The sequence below is a fragment of the Mytilus edulis genome, chromosome 13 (genome assembly GCF_963676685.1).
Source record: "Mytilus edulis chromosome 13, xbMytEdul2.2, whole genome shotgun sequence".
Lineage (NCBI taxonomy): Eukaryota > Metazoa > Mollusca > Bivalvia > Mytilida > Mytilidae > Mytilus > Mytilus edulis.
In genome coordinates this window covers 44,408,816-44,432,450 of record NC_092356.1, presented here as the reverse complement: position 1 = coordinate 44,432,450, position 23,635 = coordinate 44,408,816, and the positions used below count along the sequence as shown (strand labels likewise).

Genomic DNA, 23,635 nt, shown 5'->3' with positions numbered 1-23,635 from the left:
TCAACTCTTTAGGAAAATGTAAATATCCCCTCAAAAACTTAATATCCGTTCATACCATTGTATCCCCTGTTAGTGTAACTAAGAGTGCTTACTTGTATCGTGAGTGACTCATCCCATACAATTATCAACATCTAATAAATGGGTCCAATTATATCCCTTAACCGTATACATTTGTTTAAGATTCATGTTAAATACCTTATCAGTACAGCATGATGTTGTCCGGTGGGACATTTCGCGCCCTTCATCAATTGTTAAATTTCTTGTAAACCATTCATTTTCTATATTTTTTAACCAACAATTAAGTCGCTATTTCTATAAAGAGAACTTTGCTGTGCACACTAATTGTTGTTCCTTTGAGTCGTTTTCTGTCATTATTTATTGTAGATTGTAAAATATTGAAACGCGTATCTGGCGTATATACAAAATTTAGTCCTGATATCTATGATGAGTTTATATCAACTAATTGTTTTAATGAGACTGTTTAGATTACATATTTAATATTTGTCCTTTTGATGACATTGATTTGTGTATACGTAACAATACTATTTGGGTGGAACTTTAACAGTGTAGACCAAAACTTTGTCATACTTTTTTTACCGGTCAGATGTATTGGTCTATCTATTACATTGTAACAGTAAATGTTAAAAACTGGTAAAACAAAGGGTAAGAAATGTAGTTAGAGGTGACAATAGCGGTAGATTGACAGTTTACATCTCCATGTCTTTCAGATGTTTATCAAGTCACGCAAACACCGCAACAAATTCTAATAATGTTTATTAAAATTGAAGAAAATGTTAATTGTTGTTCTGTGGATTAATTATTATTCTTTGGCTACCAATTTTCGTTGCTTTCTTGGGTATAGGTAAACCACGAAATTAAATGTTCAATGAATGACACATTTTCTATAGGCTTGTATGCAGACATCAGTAAAACCTCGATATCAAATACTAACATACAGGTTTTCTTTATCCACGAACATTGGTATATAACAAACACGCATACCGATTTGACAATTGAAAATATATCAAAATGAGAAACATTTTAAGCTTGCTAAACACCCATTTTGAAATGATTCAATTTTTAATGTTAACAACAGCTATATAATTGAAATATGCTTGGAATACTGCATTACTATAAAGAACGTAATCTTAATCACAATGCCATTATTATTTCAAAAACAATGGCGTATGGAAGATTTGAATGTTTTTGTAGCTTCCTTATTGTTTTAGTTGCACTTCCAGTTGTACAGCAACCAAGTAAGTTTAGCTTTTATAAATTAATACAGAGCTCAAGCTCCGATTCTTAATGAAATATCACTATTACGTACACGTGCTCTTATCTGTTCGAATCGCAAATGTTCAAAATAATTTCTTTTTATGCCTGAACATAACATGACGATATATATAAAAAAAAACGCGTATCTTTGTTTTATTTGTTCATGTTACATGTCCTTGTTCAGGAGACAATTATGTATTTAGTATATATTCAGCAACCTGAAATGCTTATTGTAAAATTAGAATGTTGTTATAATCTTCCTTTCTCTTCCAAATATTTATACTTAGAACCATTCAAGTCAATGCGGCTTAACCGAATTTAACGTTTAAACTCTTCCTGTAGCCGTTTCTTTCATTTGTGGACGTCATTTGTCCTATATTTTTTTGCTAAAGCTATTTAAATATTATATGCTTTGTATTTTCTAAATAACGATCTACCATGCTTAATATGAATAACGATAACATTGTTTAAGTTCTTTTAACACGCAAACTCAGCTGAAACGTTTCAAAATTCATAATGATATATACGTCATTTATACATAAATAAATTAAGGAAGTTAGCGACTGTATATATCTGCCTGAACTAAAACCGAATTTTTACTATTATAAATGTTTTGAAATGGGTGTTTACATGACATATTATCCTGTATTGTCTATTTGCTTGCAATTTGGTGTATTGGCTAGATGGCCAATACAGATGATCGACATACAATATTAGGTCAACTTTTTTGTATGGGGCTAGGAAACTGGTTAAGGGCGAGGTTCTACCGAGCAATTCCCCAGTTTAGTGCCGAGTACTAAAACTTTATATTTTTATGACATTGACCTAATTTTGTTTTTATACTGCAACTTTAGTTAATGCATTGCTAGTTATTTAAATTGGAACACAAATTTTAAGCTTATTTCCATCCCTTAATTAACCCCTGACATATTGTTCCATGATGAAATTGATATTGCACAAAATATAGCTATGTTACTATATTTAGGAAATAAAGCCAACCAATGCAGTATAAATATAGATAACCGTCTGTTGAATGAGGATAAACACCACAAAATAAAGACCCGTACAGTATCAGTATGAACAATTTTTGAAAATTATCATTTTTATTAAAGAAGTGTTTAATTGCTTTTAAAAGTGATATAAATTTGCGATGAATTATCCTTTTATTAGCGCGTAAATAAACCTTTTTAGTCCCTTGATTTGTTTTTACTCTAGATTCCTCCTATCAAATTTGACGCCAAATGCCAACAGTCATGTTGAAATTCGTGGACCAGAGTGACGAAGAAAAACAAATTAGATATCCATTTGGTGCCGAGGTTTCCACACACGGCCTTTTTTCATGGCAACCATAATGATTTGTTTTTCATAGGAGGCATTTAAGTCACAAGATTATTCCCTGAAGTTAGTGAGTTAAAGACAAAATCTTTGCATTAACCCTTTCTACGTTCAGTCATTGTTTATACGTATAGAAAATAGAATTGTTCGTCACATGTAAATAGCCTATATATAATACAAGAAACGGAAACATTAAATTCAAATAAAATGTTCCGGTTAATATCGTATTCTCATTTTGATAGCTGATAATAAGTTTAATTCAGTGTCCTTTTATTTCAATTGAACAAATGCGGGTGTGAAACGTATATTTTTTATATGGTTGTTAACCAATTGAAAGTCGATGTGAATTTTAAATAGCGTAAATGAGAAAGAATATTAACATAACAAGTTACCACAAGTAGGCATAACAAGTTCATGTTTTTCTACGACGGTTTATGACGTCTTTACACTAAATCCATTGGATGTGTACTTATTGATAATTTAGTCTAAGATGCATGATTTTTATTTTATTGGTTGTTTGTGGCTTTGAACTAGCTTGCAGTAACTTATGTTGTACTGTTACACCACTCTCTCAGGTTAAGGAGAGGGTTGAAATCATGCTAATATGTTTTATACCCCCCCCCCCAAATTCTGTATATATGTGCCTGAAAAAAGTCAAAAGACTAATTATGTGGTTGTCATTTGTTAATGTGTAACATATTTGTTTTCGGTATAAAACAAAATCGTAACATAAATTAGGCCATTCGTTTTCTCGTTTGAATGGTTTTACATTTGTCATTTCGGGTACCACATCTTGTTTTTTATATATAAAAATGTCTACAAACAGTTTATGATGAACTTGCGACACTGCTAGTATTCTTGACCCAAGACATGACTTTCATAATCATGTAGCAGGGTTCATCTTGTTTTGTATGCCCTCAAACTTTTCACTTTTAGTTCGATCCGTCGGTAGGAGTACACATGCAAATCAACAGTAGAGTTAAAGAACAAGTGTCATATTGGCTGGCATTGGTTTCACACGAGTCGTATCACATTTATATCTTATACAATTAAAATGTTATTCATCCGCATAATACATATATATATATAGTTCTTCCTGTGATCAGTTAACCAGGTTGATTTTTTTATAGAATGTTAACATTGTTTGAACGGTTCCTACGTCAGGTGAAGCATATCGATCAAGTTCCATGTGTGGTCTTGGAATGACTGGTATTAGATCTTTGTTCTTAAATCATGAAAATAGTCATACGCATATTTATCAGCTATTCGCCACTTAGACGCTGTCATAGACATTAGAGATGGAAGTGATTATTTTAAAATGTATGAGGATTGTGCCTAATCTTATCATTTGACCAAATAACGAGTAAAATCAAATTAGATCCTGCTTCCACATTGTATTCCCTGCCCTGTGAAATAATGAAATACGAGATATACTATCAGAGTGTTACTTACCTCCCCTATATATATGTGTATTATTCTAAAAGTATATGTTTTTTGCAATAGGAAATGAATGATTTTTATCAATGGAAAAGTGAAGGGAATCAGTGGGCCCCCACTTATGAAAAATTCTTGATCCGCACTATCTACATTTTGAAATTGTGAACGACCGGCGTCTGTTTCGTCTACATAGGACTCATCAGTGGTGCTCGGATCATTACAATAGCAATTATTGTAAGGTCATCTTATTTACATGTATCTTAACATTGCAATTATTATAATGTTCTCAAATATTACCTTAAAATTTATATTGAAGCAGTTATAATGGCATCAAATATTACAATTATCCTGAAATTTTAATAGTTATGACACCAAATGCAACATATATAATGAAATCGTAATTATTATAATGACATCAAACGTAATAGTATAACAGTAAGCAGGACATTTTGCAATTTCAATATCAAACATACTGTACTATATATGACAATTAAAAATAATTATAATCAATTGCAACATTCTCTTATCTCCTCTTGTCGTTTTATTAAGTCTTATATATATCACAATCAAAAATATTTTTAAATGTATTGCATATAGGTACACAAATGTGAGTTAAGTTCAATTCTTCCTTTTCATTTTTTAAACATTATTCATGGTCCGAAATAGAAATGATCTTTTGTATTTCATTTTCGACTTCCTCAATTTCAATATCAATTCTTTGTAATTCAGATTGGACTCTTTTCTTATCCGATATCAGTCGATCTCTCGTTTTTTGACAGAACCGCTTTTCATAGCCATCCCTATAAAATAATAAGAATTAAAATAGTAATAATTATAATCCGAATTATTCGAAAAATGTGTCCGAAGACCCGGCCAACCAACCAAGATGGCAGCCATCGCTAAAAATAGAACATAGGGGTAAAATGTCGATGTTGGATTATATCTCTGAAACCAAAGCATTTAGAGCAAATGTGACTCAGATAAAATTGTTTATCAGATATCTGCCCTGAAATGTTTAGACAAATTAGACAAGTCCTTGTTGGTTTGCTGCACCTGTATTTGTAATTCTAAGGGATTTTGCGTTTTGTGTTATTGAAATTTCTCTTAAATATGATTAAAGATCAATTGATCTCATAAAAAGTTATTGCGCTTTAAAGTCAAATTTAATAATTTTTCGTAAATCATTGTTATCTTTTACAAAAGTATTCCTCTGCAAAAATGAAAAAATCAGCATAAGGGTTCTATTTAAAAGAAAGTGACTCTGCCTGCCAACCAACACGGTAGACATGGCTAAAAATAGGACTTAGGGGGATATGCAGCTTTTGACTTAAATATCTCTGAAACTAAAACAAAAGTATAACGGTTCAGTCGGAAACCCGGTTGAAATAGAACAAAAGAATCGAAGCTCTTTGTTAGAGAAGGCGATAAATGTGTACTGTAATGTTTACTATAGTGACAAAAAAAAAAAATTTAATAGAAACAAACAAAATAACAATTTTCTTCTCAATAACGTAGTGTTATATTTTAAAAACACCATTTGCATAAGTATTCAATTTATCTAGTACATAGTTAAGCAGAACAATTAGATATCAGGTCGACGACATGGGTATCTTTCAAGTTGGATGTAGAAAATGTATATCCTCCGATTTCTTTAAAAAAATTACCACGGACTGAAAACATATCAATCTATTAGTTCAGTAATTTCCGTGTCTGCTCTTCTATTATGTGACTCAAGAAAAAAATTCAAAAATGGGTAACAATACTATCGAAAAGAGAAAATCGAGTGAACCTTTTTATGTTAGGGCGTGTTTGAGTTGAATATTTTGTCTTGATATCGTACAAAGCAAGAATATTTCATACACCGTTTCGCTTCAGATTCTATCATTTTTATATATCAAAGCTACAGGTTGACTTTATAACTTATAAAAATCACAGTACTAAAAGATGAAATATATGGGTCAAGTGAAATACCTATCTACTAAATCACAAAAACAGAGTAGGTGTGTTCAAATAGCTATTATTTTACTAAAAGTACTTGACGACAGTCTTTCAAGTTGGATGATGAAAATGCATATCTTCGAAAAATTTTAATTTTTTGTGTGTGATAACTAGGGTTAATAGCCTTCAACCACTAAACAAATCAATTTGATAGAAATAGGAATTAATCTCAATACGAAAATTTTTCACGTCCTAAATAAAAACTATCAAAGATATGATTGCAATGAACATTCTTTATGCATTTATTCATTCATTTATGTTTATCAAAAGTTTTAAACGGTCGCTCGATTACACCTGATGAATGTGTATATTGGAAAATTATCAACTGGTTTTTAAAGGCAAAGAAAATAATTCTTGATTTTCAATTTTTCATTCAACGTACACTTATGCAATATGTTTTGAATGAAGTTTCTTGGCATTTTCGGCGTGTTACATTACAATCGGGTTCTGAAAGACTCACATTTTATTTTCTCATACGGGACTTTTTCAATAGGTTCTGAAGGATTGTCTCTTAACAATTTTAAAAAATCTCTTCATCAATGGGGTTCTGAATTACTTACTGTGAAGATACAGTCTGAACTCCTTTATCTTCCCTTGTTATTGTGTCATCATCACCAATGAAAGTTGAAACAGACTTCTTATTCTTAAACAACTGTTCCTGGTACAGAAAATGAAATAATTGTCATATCAATATATCAAACGTATATGAGTATTTCCCCTCAAAAGTTTAGTCTAGGAAAAAAGAAAGTTGTTACTGGCTTTAAACTAATTTTTTTCACATAAAATATATTACGATAAGAAAGTGATATTGGTACATTCGTATGGTCTTTTTGCATAATGACAGTAGGTTTTCAACTTAATCATTATTAACAAAGAAAGATACAAATATATAACACTGACAGTATTTGATTGTATTTCAAAATGTTCAGCAAACGCATGAATATATTTTCGAAATCCGAAATGTCTTTTTTTATCAAAGGAAGTTATTCTTAAGAAAACGAAATGGTATACTTTTCATTTCAAGAAAAAAATACGTACAAACTTAATTATTATTCAATAAGTTTTAGACTAACTATCTGATGATCATGGGAAAAGGTTGTTTAATAGTACGACAAAAGTTCATTCATCCCATATAATAATGTTATTTAATAGTACACAGACATCATTCAGCACTTAGAAAAGTAGAAATTTAGAAATAAATATAAAATTAAATGCACAGGTAGTTCCGGCATTAATATAACAATCACTACTATTTTTACGAACAGTCGAAACAAATCTTCTTATATCTATATAGTTTTATATACGTCAAAACTATATAGATATAAGAAGATGTGGTATGAGTACCAATGAGACAACTCTCAATTCTAGTCTCAATTTGTAAGTAAACCATTATAGGTCAAAATACTGTTTTAGTCAATCAATTCGTAACGAATGTGACTGCGTAGGGAAATTCAATTGTGAGACGCTCGAAGAGACTTTCCATTAACAGATTTACCTTTAAGATTGCTTTATATACATTTCGACCTTTAATTACATTTTCAAATTAGTACAAGAAGAGTGATTTCACGAAATTCACTTGTTTTCTTTTAATTGAAAGTTGAAAGATAGGCCACTATTTCATTAAACATGTTAAAAATTGTACCTGGATTGGAATCAAGGTGTATGACACTTCTATATCACAAATGAGGCGACCTCTAAATTCTGACAAAGTTTCGTTTATTTACATTTTTTTTTTGTTTTTTATGCCTTTAGTTAGCTTGTGTATTGCTCTATGTGTTTTTACTACTTTTATTAATACGATTTCACAGCTAAATATTAAGTGTTAATAAACTTACTAAACTATAGTCTATCTTTTTAATTTCATCTTCAAACAGTGCATCAGCTCCTATCCGACGTTTTATATCGAACAATATTTGCCTGGCATCTGTCAATTCATCAGACTTAGGAAATTGTATGCAGCATTCAGCATAATGAATAACTGCCCTTTGATGAAATCGAGTGAATCTTGTATTATTACTTTCAAATTCGCGATCGTATGCCTTTTTATAATGGTATTTTGCTTTCTTTATATTTTCGTCTGTTTGGGTTCTTATGAAAAGTTTGGCAATTTTTAAATGGATTCCAGACAGAGCTTTCCATGATGTCATGTCATTTATTTGACATTCCAATCGTTTAGCAATGGCAATAGCTTTCTGTAAAAGTTCCTTCTTTTCCGGTTGGACAGCTTTGGCTAATTTTTCATAGCATTCCATTTTCAGCGTGTCTGTCATTACTGAGTGAAAAAGACTCGATTCCCCAATGCGTTTAACAACTCCGAATTCAGTGAATCCCTTCCCTTCAATGCCTTTGTCTATGTTGTCTAATAACCTTATAGCTTCACCAAGTAGAGTAGGAAACTTTTCATCATCAAAAATTGAACGTGCCATGTACATAATGCCACTACGATGGGTAACAGGACTAAACACTGGGCAAAACATACGAACTTGTTTTACCTCAGGACCTATAGCCTGAGTACTAGTCATATGTACAGACTCCATGTGTTTCTTCAGCAGATATGTAAGTCTATGGGCTAGTTGATGTTGCGTTAAGCTTTCAGGGGTTACCGGAAAATAAGCACTAGACAACCGTTTCATTAAAGTTCGTTTTCCTGCAGAAAACTCATCTTTTGACATTTCAACCAACCACGTGTTTTTACTTTCGTTATAGAGAATCCTGATCAGAAGTTCAATATAAAACGTTTCGGCAATATGCTCAGCATCCATTATCAAGTTTTTACTTCGGAGATGATCTACTTCTACACCAGAGAGTTGATTATTGTTAACGTTCTCGATATCTATATCGCTATATTTACACAATAGACTAATACTTCTTGAACTTCTGCACTTGTTTTCAACAAAGTTGTTTATAAACATTTTTGAAAGTTCGTTACTGTTGCTTAGCAATTTTGGAAATATGTCTTTGCAGTGTTTTCTTAAAGCCTCGCTGCCATTTAAATATTCTTCTATTGTATCGTAGGAGTTTTCTGTCTTGTTGCATTGGAATGAATTGCATCCTAAAATACTTTTATAAACAGTATTTTTCGCCTTAGATAGATACACTGCAGCAGAAAGTTCAGTATTACCATATAGTCGGTATGTTATCCCAATTGCAGTGTATAAATAGCATAGCTTAGCTTTTATATCTCTGGACTGAGATTCAAATTCAATATCAACATTACTAAGAAATGCTTCTGCGTGATCAAGAAATAGAACATTTCTATGAATAACTTCAAGTAAGCGAGCATCAAGGTCTAGATAACTAACGAAAAAGTCAAGTAGTATGTTTAAATACTCTGTTTTCTTTTCTTTTGTTTCGGACGATTTTAGTATCATTAGCGTGAAAGAATGAGCTGCAACTACTCTGGAATCATCCACACCTTTTATTGATATTAATGAATGATTCCTGAGGGTCTTCAAAAAGTTGTTGATCAACACATTTTTTGAATCATCTATCAGGAAACGAGGTAAGAGATATTTTAGAAAGAGGACAGGTATGTTGTCAGTATTCATATATGGCAAGTAATGAAGCAGTTTTCTTTCCTCTCTAGACATTTTTGTTTCTGCCCGTTGAATAAGTAACTGACATGCTTTCGTTGATGAATCATCAGTGGTACCATTCGTTATGGTCTCCAAATTCTTTAAATATAACTCAATACTTATTTGTGTTGTTTGCATAAATGTTCTTGCAAAAAGTAGGCCTGTGGGTAAATAGCTAAGTTTTTTTGCTAGAACTTTCGCTTTTTCCCTTGAAGTAGTATTAGGGACATGAAGAAAGTCTATAGCTTCTTTCTCCAACATCCCACGCATTTCAATGACGTTGGGATTGAAATCACTTGACAGAGATTCACTAACGGTTGCTATAACAAAGATGTTAGTATGTGCCTTCATGCCTTGTAATAAAGTTTGTATTGTTTCCTTTGGCAGCGATGTACTAGTGAATCCAAGAAGGATGAATAAATGCTTCGATTCTTTATATTTATCATTTGCAAGTGCATCTAATGCTCTCGACAGCATAACTTCTATTGATTCCGTAATTCTGTTTTTAGAGTTAACACACTGAATTTTTAGAAAATTCATTAAGTGGGAAAAGGAATTAAAAATGTTTAAGTCAGTATTACAATCTACTCTCCAAATTAAAGATTTGTCTGTGCTTTTCTCTTCAGAAAAGTAATGGGCATATCTGAAAGCATGTTGTGATTTCCATGTGCCAGGTGGACCTACAGAATAAAATATTCAATTGATAAATGCTGATCAAAACAGAAAATGAGCAAACATGGCTGTTCGCATATTTTAAAGAAAAAAGATAGCGTAACTATTGTTAATATTGTATTACGAATAACAAAAATCATAAATCTGACAAAACAGTAAAAGTAAAAGAAATACAAGGGAACACAACTAACAACAGCCACTAAATTGCCGGATCTTGACTTGGAACAGTCACAAAAAGAATGTGACGTAATTAAACCTGTCTTTACCTTTCATAATCACAGTATTATGACGCTGCAGATGGTCTACAATTTTCTTGTACATGGATGTCTCCACATAGTTTTCATTAATCTGCATACCATATATTCCATAATAACCTGCAGAAAAAAAGATATTACTAAATGTAATTATGCATGTTATGATTTCAGTCACATTTTGCATAAAAAATTTAAAGTTCTGTCAAACAGGTATCATTGGTTTAGAATAGCTACAATGTGTACATTTAAAATATAAATGCTGACACATATTGAGAATAAGTGTAATTACAAAAAAAGAAGTATTTATTTAAGATTATATGAAAATGCTTCCTTATTTTTCATAAAAGAGGGACGAAAGATACCAAAGGGACAGTCAAACTCATAAATCTAAAACAAACTGACAACGCCATGGCCAAAAATGAAAAAGACAAACAAAAAAACAACAGTACACATGACACAACATAGAAAACTAAAGAATAAACAACACGAACCCCAACAAAAACTAGGGGTGATCTCAGGTGCTCCGGAAGGGTAAGCAGATCCTGCTCCACATGTGGCACCCGTCGTGTTGCTTATGTGATTACAAATCCGGTAAATAGTCAAATTCGGTAGGTCACATTCATGAAAGGGAAGTTTGATGTAAAATGACTATGAATATTTTGAACAGTTCGAATAGAAATGTGTTCTTTCATCTGTGTGACTTACATTTTTCCTTTAAAGAGCGTGATCAAGTAATTTTATCACATATAACTTTCTTGTTCTTTTTTATTAGCACAGCCAGAAAATGTTAGTGTTGATGCTAAAGAGGCTATTTTACTGAATAAATGCAATAATTAAAAGATTGCATTCCTCCTTTATTTGCAGTACACATTACATTGGAGAGGAACAGAGATACATAGAATAATCTGAATATCAAGCTATATCCTAATGATCCATCCAATATTTTTAAAGACGGAAGCTAGCATTCTTGCTAGACAAAATTAAGAAGCATTGCCTATTGTTAGAGTTTTTGAAAAAATCTGAGAAAGAAATACTTTTTTAAACATATTTTTATCATAAATTCATATATTTATCAAACCGGTACAATAATTTTGTTTGAAGTCAGTAAATTTGGGCAATTTTCTAATTGATGAGTTTTTCTTATTGTTTTCATGGACATTTTTTTTGTTTCAAAGTACATTGTACCTTATAATTAATTTATCAAAAAACAAATATAGATCGCAAAGAACTAACTCACCATGATTAGAGAGATTCCGTGAGATTGCAGAATCTGCGTACATCTGTACTTTATTGTCCAAGTCATGTCTTCCAATTGTTTGAAGAAGTTCTGATAGCCTTTCAACTCGTTCCGCAGAGAGCCAGCTTCTTTCCTCCAGGAGCTGTAAAAGGTCTGCCCCCGAAATAATCTTTTCAAGTACTCCTTTTCCAAACTCCCTCACAATAAATTTTATTGTCTTAACATTTTCTGAAGATATAAGATAACATTTTAATGTTGTAGTCAGTTTGCATTGGATAGATATGAAGATAAGTTTAAATATTACGATTTCAGTCAAAAAATCATAAGTTATAAACAAAGAACAAAGGGGGATTAAAAAATTTGTATTGTATGAACTGAAATCAAAGTTGGACCAGGAACGTCAACAAAATAAACATATCGTGACATGCGTGTATACAGTGTACCACTTTTTACTATTACAACGTCATAGCTACCTACCTACATGCCCTATGAAGCAACTATGAGCATGACAAACATTTAACAATGCCAGGTACATGATTTAAGTTTATATGTTGACACTGTCACACTGGTTAACAGGATTTCTAGTTGATGGAAAATAAAGTTTAACGCCAAGTACCGGTAAAGTTTCGTTTTCTTTAGGTCAGCATATTGTTTGAAAATGCGGAACACTATAGGCTGCACTTTGTAAATACAGCTGGTTTTTTTCAAAACACGCCTCTTTTTGAGAGAACTTGAATATTCATAGAAAATTAATTTTGTTTACATACTTGTTCCAAGTTATGCTCTCTGTGTTCCATCTTACAGAGATATAACTTGGCAATGTTACCCGTACATGTGCATAGTGTTAACATTGAAATCTGTGGTAACCTTTCATTTAGGGAAGGGGTAGTGTTAGTTTAAACTCTGAGAAATTCAGGGCATATAAACGTTGAAAATATGCCGCACAGCTCTATATTTTGACCTTTGAAAAAATTGAGGTGCGTATGAACATTTAGTTCTTGGATAGATTCCCAAAACTTCGTAGTAAAAGTAGTACGGTTTTAGCCGTAAAAGGAGTTCCTATGGGAAATTGCATTGTCAATATTTATAGAAATGCAACCTCTAACAAAAATATTTGAAAGTCATATATGTATAGAGACCTAAACATGCATTCATCTGGTTTGCCAAATGTGACCGACACAATATATGAGTTGAACTTTTAAAACATTCTGAATTTTCAAATATCACTTCAGTACCCAAGAAAAGTCAACTGAGTTCAACTTGGTGATTCCGTTCACCAGTATTGTAATCGACATTGTAATATTCAACGAAAATACTAAATGATTACTTTGCGTCAGAAACATAGTAATGGATCTACGTCCATCAACGACGCTCGAACCAAAACAATGAAAGCCATTTAATGAATGGCTATTATTTATTTTGATTGTATTGAACCATAAAACTAATTTTTGACTCTTCACATTGAATAATCCGCGAAGCGGATTATGTAAAATCTGAAGAGTCAAAAATTAGTTTTATGGTTCAATAAAATCAAAATAAATTATTGCCATTCATTATAAATAAATTTTCATCAAAAATAAGGCTCAAAGAACTTTTTATTATTATTTTAATTAACAATAACAACGTACACACATGTTGGCGTATGAATACACAACGTCAGAGTGGGCGTGTCGCCATAAAAATTGACAACATTGAAAATAAAACTAATAATTTTAACCAATCAGAAGACAGTAAATACACCAAATTTATTTATTTATATATGAGACATGAACACATGAGTGTTAAAATCAGATACTCTGTCAAATAAAAAAAAGTAAAATTACAAAAATACTAAACTCTGAGGAAAATTCAAAAATGGACGTCCCTAATCAAAGACAAAATCATAAACTCAAACACATCAAACGAATGGAAGACAGTTTACGCACCACTAGTAGTATACAGTGTATCAGATTTGTACGTAATATAATTAGTCTTGATACCGAACAAAAAAATATGTACCTGTAGATAAGCCTGATGCAATTTCCCTTGTCAGAATGTTATAACTGTCAAAAACCACTGGTTCCATTCTCATGTCTCTTGGTTATTTCCTGTTCTTTATCTGTTGTTCCAAAATTAAAGTTTCTGAAGCTATTACGTTTTCTTTTTATTATGCTGTAAAAGATAGTAAACTATTACACAATTCATAAACAAAATCTCTTTAGTTAGAGAACAATTTAGAGTACATGCGCGCTTCTCACACATAAATCCAACCATACAACTAAAACATTTTATATCCTTTAGTTGTCCACAACTAGATCGACTGAGTAAGCGTTTCGTCAGTATTTGATTAATTGATAAAATAAAAACAACCTTAGTATGGTGGTGGTAATAAGTTCCTGTATTGCTACTGTCCTGAATTGGTTTGAAGCTGCAAATACTTTTAATATAACGTAGTGTATGTATTAAATCAACAGCCGTCTACTCAAAGTGTACATACACCCGCATTTATTATCCAACGTTGCAACATTTACTCCGGATATCCTTTTTTGTACTTGAATTTTTATATTACAAATAGTCTGGTGTTAACAGTAAAATGTTGTTGACAAGGGAACGCGTCACATTTAAGAGTTAATATTCTTAAAAAATCACTCTTGTTGCATATTAATTATCAAGGTTTGTCGTTAAATGATAAAATATTGATTTTTAACTATCCAACAAGTTAATAAACAACTGTATATTACAACACTAAACTAAAATTAAAGTCAAGGACAAATTAACGGGTCATTTAGTGTAAACCCACAAATAACTTCATTGCCTACTACTTTACTACCACCCGATTGACCTATATGTTATACATTTACAACGCAACTATTATTAAAAGAAATAAATTAAATAAAAATAGCAGTTATTTAACATTTGTTTTAAAATTAGGATAAAGACGGGGATCTGGACGATTGATATTGAAATATATATTATGATAAAGTGTATACGATATTTGTCTATTGTTACCTGAAAAAAACGAAATTAACCTATTCGTGCATTTGACACCAACGTCAGCGAGAAGAGTTGACGACGATTAGACCATTCATATCCTATAATATGATGAAACATGTCCAAATTTGACCATTATTCATTTTTAAATTAAGACATGTGATTTTGTCTCTTCTTCAATAAGACAGGATTTAAACGGCAAATTAAATATGAAATCTAAATATGACAATATGCTGTTCAACAATTATAGATATGTCCTTTGCTATCCCAAACATAAAACAGTTGTGTAAAAATAAAACCATAAGTTTAAAGTCATTACCACTAAAGGGGTATAAGCTGTCAACTTCCTCATTACCGAATTACTCAAACTCTTTAATTGGATTTATGATATGATACACAAATGTTAACCATAATTACAAAAGTTCAATAGGAAAGATAACCAGTTCATGAAAAAGTCATAAAGTACCTCAAATGCCGACCCTTTCTTAAATGAGGAGAAATAACTCTCAGAGCAATCAGACTATTTTGTAATCGAATAAAGAAACATTTAAAGGACCACTATAAACTGTAAGAATTTACGAACTAATATGGGTTATATAAAGTTTTAAAAAACTAGAGGCTCTAAAGAGCCTGTGTCGCTCACCTTGGTTTTTGTGAATATTAAACAAAGGACGTAGATGGATTCATGACAAAATTGTGTTTTGGTGATGGTGATGTGTTTGTTCATCTTACTTTACTGAACATTCTAACTGCTTACAATTATCTCTATCTATACATGCTATAATTAACTTGGCTTAGTAGTTTCAGAGAAGATTTTTGTAAAACCCAACAACAGGTTGTCCGATTCACCTGAAAAATTCAGGGCAGATAGATCTGGACCTGATGAACATTTACCCCATGTCAGATTTGCTCTAAATGCTTTGGTTTTTGAGTTATAAGCCAAAAACTGAATTTTACCCCTATGTTCTACTTTTAGCCATGGCGGCCATCATGGTAAGTTGACCGGGTCACGCCACACATTTTTAAAACTAAATACCCAAATGATGATTGTGGCCAAGTTTGGTTTAATTTGGCCACGTATTATCAGAGGAGAAGATTTTTGTAAAAGATAACTAAGATTTACAAAAAATTGTTAAAAATTGACTATAAAGGGAAATAACTCCTAAAGGGGTCAACTGACCATTTCGGTCATGTTAACTTATTTGTAAATCTTACTTTGCTGAACATTATTGCTGTTTACAGTTTATCTCTATCTATAATAATATTCAAGATAAATTAAATAACCAAAAACGGGAAAATTTCCTTAAAATTACCAATTTAGGGGCAGCAACCCAACAACAGGTTGTCCGATTCACCTGAAAAATTCAGGGCAGATAGATCTTGACCTGATGAACATTTTTACCCCATGTCAGATTTGCTCTAAATGCTTTGGTTTTTGAGTTATAAGCCAAAAACTGCATTTTACCCCTATGTTCTATTTTTAGCCGTGGCGGCCATCTTGGTTGGTTGGCGGGGTCACGCCACACAATTTCTAAACTAGATACCCCAATGATGATTATGGCCAAGTTTGGATTAATTTGGCCCAGCAGTTTCAGAGGAGAAGATTTTTGTAAAAGATAACTAAGATCTACAAAAAATGGTTAAAAATTGACTATAAAGGGCAATAACTCTTAAAGGGGTCATTTGACCATTTCCGTCATGTTAACTTATTTGTAAATCTTACTTTGCTGAACATTAATGCTGTCTACAGTTTATCTCTATCTATAATAATATTCAAGATAATAACCAAAAACAGCAAAATTTCCTTAAAATTACCAATTTAGGGGCAGCAACCCAACAACTGGTTGTCTGATTCATCTGAAAATTTCAGGGCAGATAGATCTTGACCTGATGAACATTTTTACCCCATGTCAGATTTGCTCTAAATGCTTTGGTTTTTGAGTTATAAGCCAAAAACTGCATTTTACCCCTATGTTCTATTTTTAGCCGTGGCGGCCATCTTGGTTGGTTGGCGGGGTCACGCCACACAATTTCTAAACTAGATACCCCAATGATGATTATGGCCAAGTTTGGATTAATTTGGCCCAGCAGTTTCAGAGGAGAAGATTTTTGTAAAAGTTAACGACGACGGACGCAGGACGACGGACGACGACGGACGACGACGGACGCCGGACGCCAAGTGATGAGAAAAGCTCACTTGGCCCTTCGGGCCAGGTGAGCTAAAAAAAGGAAAATATTTACGTAATTTCTCATCAAGAGCTCTTGCTCTTTAATTTTAATAACCGTTTAAAGACATTAATCTTGCTAATTGAACTCATCGATCGTGTGAATATGGTAGGCTAGGACGCCATCAATTAGAAAGAAGGTATGAAATATTGGAAAGAGAAATAAGTTGAGGTAAATGAGAGAAAAGTTATCATCAGAATTGATGCAAGTCCAAAAGTTGCATCTTTAGTTCTTTGTACATGCCATGAAGAGGCACTACGTACATTTAACGTAAGTTATGAGTTAAATGACATTTTATTAAAAGAAATCATCAATAAATATTCACCATAATATTCATTTGTAATGTGTTATCATTGCATTTACGATATATCCAGCAGAATTCAAAACAGCAATTAAAGGCAGGCAATACTCTTATGTATCCTTTATACATCTGAAAGACCAAGAAGTCTCCGTCATTGAAAACATCACCAGAGAGCAAAGATTGTTGACCCTGTCTCCAACAAAGAGATCGTATACATTATATGTTACCAACTTATAGTTCGTCGGATCATTCATTAATAATAAGCTGATCAAGAATTTTATCAATAGTTAAAAACAAACGAACCTTAGTATTGCAATAATAACTTTCTCTTTTGCCCTTTCCTGATTTAGTTTGAAGCTGCAAATATGTTTATCAAAGAGTAAAAATCAACTTTCTGTCAATCATGGTGTAGCATAAATTCATGCAATCACTCCCACATATCAGCAGATTCTGTCATTCCCCTCCTTTGAATGGAATCTACATAGGTTGTGTCAATTTGATATGCAATGATGTACTCAGCCTCAAAAAGAATTTACATAGTTCCCTCATAATTAAGCTGCTGTACTTAGATTGTATATTTTATCAGTTGTCTTCATCTGAATACAAGTACATGTAATAAAAACCACAATTGATTAGCCAAAGTTGCAAATTTTAATCCGGATATCCCATTGCATAATTTGTGTTATCTAAAATAATGTAGAATTAAACAGGAAATCTGTCATTTACACTGAATATTATCACATTTAAATTTTCCATTCTTCAGAAATAAACTTTTGATAAGGTGTCAATGTACAGTTTTTCCGTTAAATAGTAAGTATTCCATTCAAATGCTACAAATAAAACATATGGCAAGGGAATAAACAAGTAATTTTGCTTCACTAAACTTATATATAAGTCAAGGACAGAGTAATTGGTTATTGCGCTTTAATCTATATATAGCTTCATTGACTATTAGCCTCATGCGTATTGATTTCTGGTAATGTTATGTCACATAGTGTAATCATACACCTTATCGCTAATCCCAGCTCAGTGGCGGATCCAGAGGGGGGGTTCCGGGGGTGCGCACCCCCCTTTATTTTGGCCGATCAATGCATTTGAATCGGGACATATGTTTTGCACCCCCCTTTGCCCTGGGCTAGCACCCCCCCCCCTTTCGAAAATTCCTGCATCCGCCACTGCCAGCTGACCCGGCCGCTTGAACTTTAGACGCATACAACAATCACTTTTCCATTGTGGCGTCAGATATTTTGTATTGTGACGTCAAAATTTTACGGGAACCTCTGTGATATCCAGTAATGGCGGACAAATAGCGATAAGGTGTATTCAATAAATTCAAATTTTGAAAGAATATAATTAAATTACTATAATAACGGTCTTAATATAAGGGTGGAAGCAGATAACGATTAATGTTGAAATATCTATACAAATAACCAAAAAAAATGTCCCAAGTGAAAAGCCTTAAATAGACATTTTAGACATGGTTTTAAATGGGAGGAGAGAAATACTTCTTTCTCAATCTCTTCAATATATGCAACTCTGTGTTTATTCCGTTAATAATATAATCTAAAGATAAAAATGTGTTATTCAATAATTAGACAGGTGACACTACATACATTTACGTATGTAGCATGTATATATATGTGTAACTCTTTGATTTGTTTATAATGAACTGAAATATTTACCCCAATTACTAAACTTTTGTAGAATAAGCTTACCATGAAATAGAAATAGGTATAAGCATGTCGAGCAAAATCACTCTAGGATTAGACGACAACTAATTCACAATCAAGATGACCACCGAAGACTATCGATGGTCGTGTGACTCGATATATATACATGAGACAAGAACATCAATTATATAATAAAAATATTTAATATCGATGTTTTAGATCCATTTCGTTATACATCATCATGATCATGAATTATAGATATTTTTTTTAATGTAAATCATCTGCTTACCTGAAAAACACATACAGATATTTAATTTACTTATGGGTTGAATCAGCAAATGAAATACTTCTTCCTGATTTACTGCAAAGATAAGTAAAGCATATCACAGAAGGTAATCTATGAACCTTCTAATCTACATTACAGTACGGAAAACAAGAATGTGTCCCAAGTACACGGATGCCCCATCCGCACTATCATTTTCTGTGTTCAGTAGACCGTAAAAATGGGATAAAATCTCTAATTTGGCATTAAAATTAGAAAGATCATATCATAGGGAACATCAAAAACTACCTCAACCAAAAACTTTAACCACAACTTTTACCTGAAACGGGACGATTGGACGGACAAACGAATGAACGGACGGACGTACAGACCAGAAAATATAATGCCCATAAATGTGGCATACAAATCTGTTACCCTAATAGAATGAATTCTGTCAATATCATGGGTATCAGAATCATAAACTATGTCCACATGGTAATTGGTGACAGAATCAGATATAAAATTTAAATAAAAGAACGACGGGAAGGCACATCTGAAACAACAAAAAACTTACAAAAAACTAAAATCACGAAAATACTGAACTCCGGGGAAATTTCAAACGGAAAGTTCCTAATCAAATGACAAAAACAAAAACTCAAACACATCAAACGAATTGTTAAACAACTGTCATGTTCCCGACTTGGTACAGACATTTTCTTACGTAGAAAGTAGTGGATTAAACCTGGTTTTTAAGCTAGCTAAATATCTCACTTGTGTGACAGTCGCATCAAATTCCATTATATTGACTACGATGTGTGAACAAAACAAACAGGTAAATATGTCAACAATAGGGGTACAGCAGTCAACATTGCGTTATTATTTTAATCACTATAAAAACAAACAAATATGTGATAAGGAAGCACAAAAAGGCATACCAGAATATAAATAAAACACCCTCATTCATTGCCTTTTTTATACGATTGTGTAAGCCTATATTAAATCCACCCATAAAGGATTGAACGATTTTAAGTACTGGGACCGAATCCTCACCCTGACAGGCACATGATTAGGTAAACATGAACTCTGGTGTGGTATTCACGTTTGACGTACATCAGTTGATCAGCATATGAATGTATTTTAAAACCAAAATCAGGCTAAAGTGTACAGGCTATTATCATTTCATATAATATCTCCTAAGAGTAAATTAACCACATATAAATCAATTGTTCTTTACTGTAAGCTTGCAGCTAGGCAAAACTGTTAAATACTTATATAAATATTATTTTTGTTTACTATTTTCATATGAACAAAAGGTGTTGTATAAATAGCAGACTATACAGTACAGACTTTTCTTATTTTTGAAGATCGTACAGTTACCTATAGTTGTTAATTTCTGTGTCATTTGGTCTCTTATGGAGAGAGTTTTCTCATTAGCAATTATACCATATCTTCTTTTTTTTTTATTTTTAAGTACAACTAGATGTTTTTCTGGGGGACATTCCGCACCTGTTCATTATTTTTTTTTAATTTCTTGTAAACTATTCAACTCCTAAATATTAAACAAAACTGAGTCTTAATTGTACTGAAGAGATCTTACTATGTCTATTTGATGATTAGTCAGTTAAATTCACATTTTTTTCAAATCACACTTTTTTCTTCAGCTGCTATATCTATGCTTCTATCCAGATATTAAAACAATACATGAAGGTTTACAAATCTAGCATGTCAAAAATATTTACTCCCAATAAATACAGGTTTGGATTCATCATTTCAAAGAACCCTATATATACTCAATTTATGTTCACTACATCAAAATTATAGCATTCAGAAAATATGTTTTTACAGAGTAACAAACAAACCTACCACAAAATTCTTCTTTACTAAAAAAAGAAAAAAAAGAAAAAATGTCTTTATCATTAATACAAGAGTGCACACACTGAAATGTCTCGCCTTCTTTACTAATCATTGATATTATGTTGATAGTCCTAAGTATGAAGCTTGATTACAAATGTCACATAAACTTAACATTAACCAAGATAGCTAAACAAAGACCAATGAACCATGAAAATGAGGTCAAGGTCAGATGAACCATGCCAGGTAGACATGTACAGCTAACAAAGCTTCCATACAACAAATATAGTTGACCTATTACTTATAGTTTAAGAAAAATAGAACAAAACACAAAACCTTAACACTGTGCAATGAACCGTGCAATTGAGGTCATGGTCAAATAAACCCTGTGGGACTGACATATAGATCATAATATATTTCCATACACCAAATATAGTTGACCGTTGGCAAATAATATTAGATAAAAAGACCAAAACTTAAAAACTTAACTTTGACCACTGAACCATGAAAATGAGGTCAAGGTCAGATGACATCTGCCCGCTAGACATGTACACCTTACAACCATTCCATACAACAAATATAGTAGACCTATTGCATAAAGTATGAGAAAAACAGACCAAAACACAAAAACTTAACTATAACCACTGAACCATGAAAATGAAGTCAAGGTCAGATGACACCTGCCAGTTGGACATGTACACCTTCCAGTCCTTCCTTACACCAAATATACTAGCCCTATTACTTATAGTATCTGAGACATGGACTTGACCACCAAAACTTAACCTTGTTCACTGATCCATGAAATGAGGTCGAGGTCAAGTGAAAACTGTCTGATGGGCATGAGGACCTTGCAAGGTACGCACATACCAAATATAGTTATCCTATTACTTATAATAAGAGAGAATTCAACATTACAAAAATTTTGAACTTTTTTTTCAAGTGGTCACTGAACCATGAAAATGAGGTCAAGGACATTGGATATGTGACTGACGGAAACTTCGTAACATGAGGCATCTATATACAAAGTATGAAGCATCCAGGTCTTTCACCTTCTAAAATATAAATGTTTTTTAAAAGTTAGCTAATGCCTCCGCTGCACCCGCAGCCGCCACCGCCGGATCACTATCCCTATGTCGAGCTTTCTGCTACAACAGGCTCGACAATAAAATGACTTTCAAAAGTCTTTAAACTTATCTGTTGTTATCTTCAAAATGTCGAATAATGAACAGTAAATTTCCAACTCTATTTTATACAACTATATAACTTTTAATATTCAGTGGCGGATCCAGAACTTTTCATAAGGGGGCCAGCTCCAGTCATGCTTAAATGATTCCCTATATAATCAACCAATTTTTTCACACAAACGGGGGGCTCAGCACCCCCCCCCCTGGATATAAAGGCTTAGTATAATCTTTTATGTATGTAATTAATAATTTTTGTTCACAGGGAAATAACTCACAAAAAAGTCCCACTTCTGGATATTAAAAAGGGCAATAACTCAACAACGAGAAAAACTAAAATTGTGAAAATTGGACTTGACCTTCATTTAGTCTCAGGAAACAATATCTTAAAAAGTTAGTCAAAGGGTTTTTCATGCTATTGAAAGGACATTGTTTGGCAGCCGCCCACCCACCTGCAGTACATCAACAAATCAATAACAGATATTAATATCAATTATATGGTCATTTTTATAAAATTCCTGTTTACAAAACTTTGAATTTTTCGAATAACTAAGGATTTTCTTATCCCAGGAATAGATTACCTTAGCCGTAATTGGAACAACATTTTGGAATTTTGGGTCCTCAATGCTCTTCAACTTTGTACTTGTTTGGCTTTACAACTTTTTTTATCTGAGCATCACTGATGAGTCTTATGTAGAAGAAACGCGCATCTGACATATTAAGTTATAATCCTGGTACCTTTGATAACTTTTTACTTGGAAAATCCACTTTTAAAAAACAGAAGAGACTCAAGAAAAATTTAAATGAAATACATGTCGAAAATTTGGAAGTGGTTAATACTGCTGTCCATCCACTGCAACCAGTTGTTTGTCTGTTATGGAATGTGTTTCATAGATTATGACTGTTTTGTTCAAATTTTGTTCACAATACCTTCCTCTTTTCCTTGAATGTGAGTTACCAAATTAGACTTGTGCATTAGTTTTTACTAACATTACCAATCACAATCAATCCCAGTTTTTGACAGAGTTCATGTTGCCTAGACTTGAACTTTCTATGTTGTGTTTTGTTTATCATTGTTTGTCTTTTTCTTTCTTTTTTTTGCCATGGCGTTGTCAGTTAATTTTCTACTTGTGTATTTGATGGTCTCTTTAAAATTGAGAATGGAAATGGGGAATGTGTCAAAGAGACAACAACCCGACCAAATAAAAAATAACAGCAGAGGGTCACCAACAGGTCTTCAATGTAGTGAGAAACTCCCGCACCCGGAGGCGTCCCTCAGCTGGCCCCATAACAAATATATACTAGTCCAGTGATAATGAACGCCATTTAGAATGTTTAGAATCTTTAGTCTGGAGCCCCCTTTTACAAACTTATAATAAGTAGTATGTTGT

The 23,635-nt window shown here is 32.5% G+C and overlaps 1 protein-coding gene across 3 annotated transcripts in view; it reads right to left on the bottom strand.

Annotated features, from left to right (window-relative positions):
- The window catches only part of LOC139500078 (uncharacterized), a 254,646-nt gene extending 236,447 nt beyond the window's left edge, over positions 1–18,199 (bottom strand). The window contains exons 1-7 of one of the 3 annotated variants that reach the window (XM_071288813.1): positions 17,584–18,199; positions 13,782–13,934; positions 11,784–12,011; positions 10,559–10,666; positions 7,881–10,300; positions 6,606–6,703; positions 4,389–4,847 (exon numbers count right to left, since the gene is read on the bottom strand). In XM_071288813.1, the coding sequence (XP_071144914.1) occupies positions 4,694–4,847; positions 6,606–6,703; positions 7,881–10,300; positions 10,559–10,666; positions 11,784–12,011; positions 13,782–13,854 (3,081 nt within the window). In that variant the 5' untranslated portion in view covers positions 13,855–13,934; positions 17,584–18,199 and the 3' untranslated portion in view covers positions 4,389–4,693. Of the gene's footprint in view, positions 1–4,388; positions 4,848–6,605; positions 6,704–7,880; positions 10,301–10,558; positions 10,667–11,783; positions 12,012–13,781; positions 13,935–14,132; positions 14,380–17,583 lie in introns of those variants that run through there. The other 2 variants (XM_071288814.1, XM_071288815.1) reach the window with 2 other exon arrangements.
- Between the last annotated feature and the right edge of the window lie 5,436 nt (positions 18,200–23,635).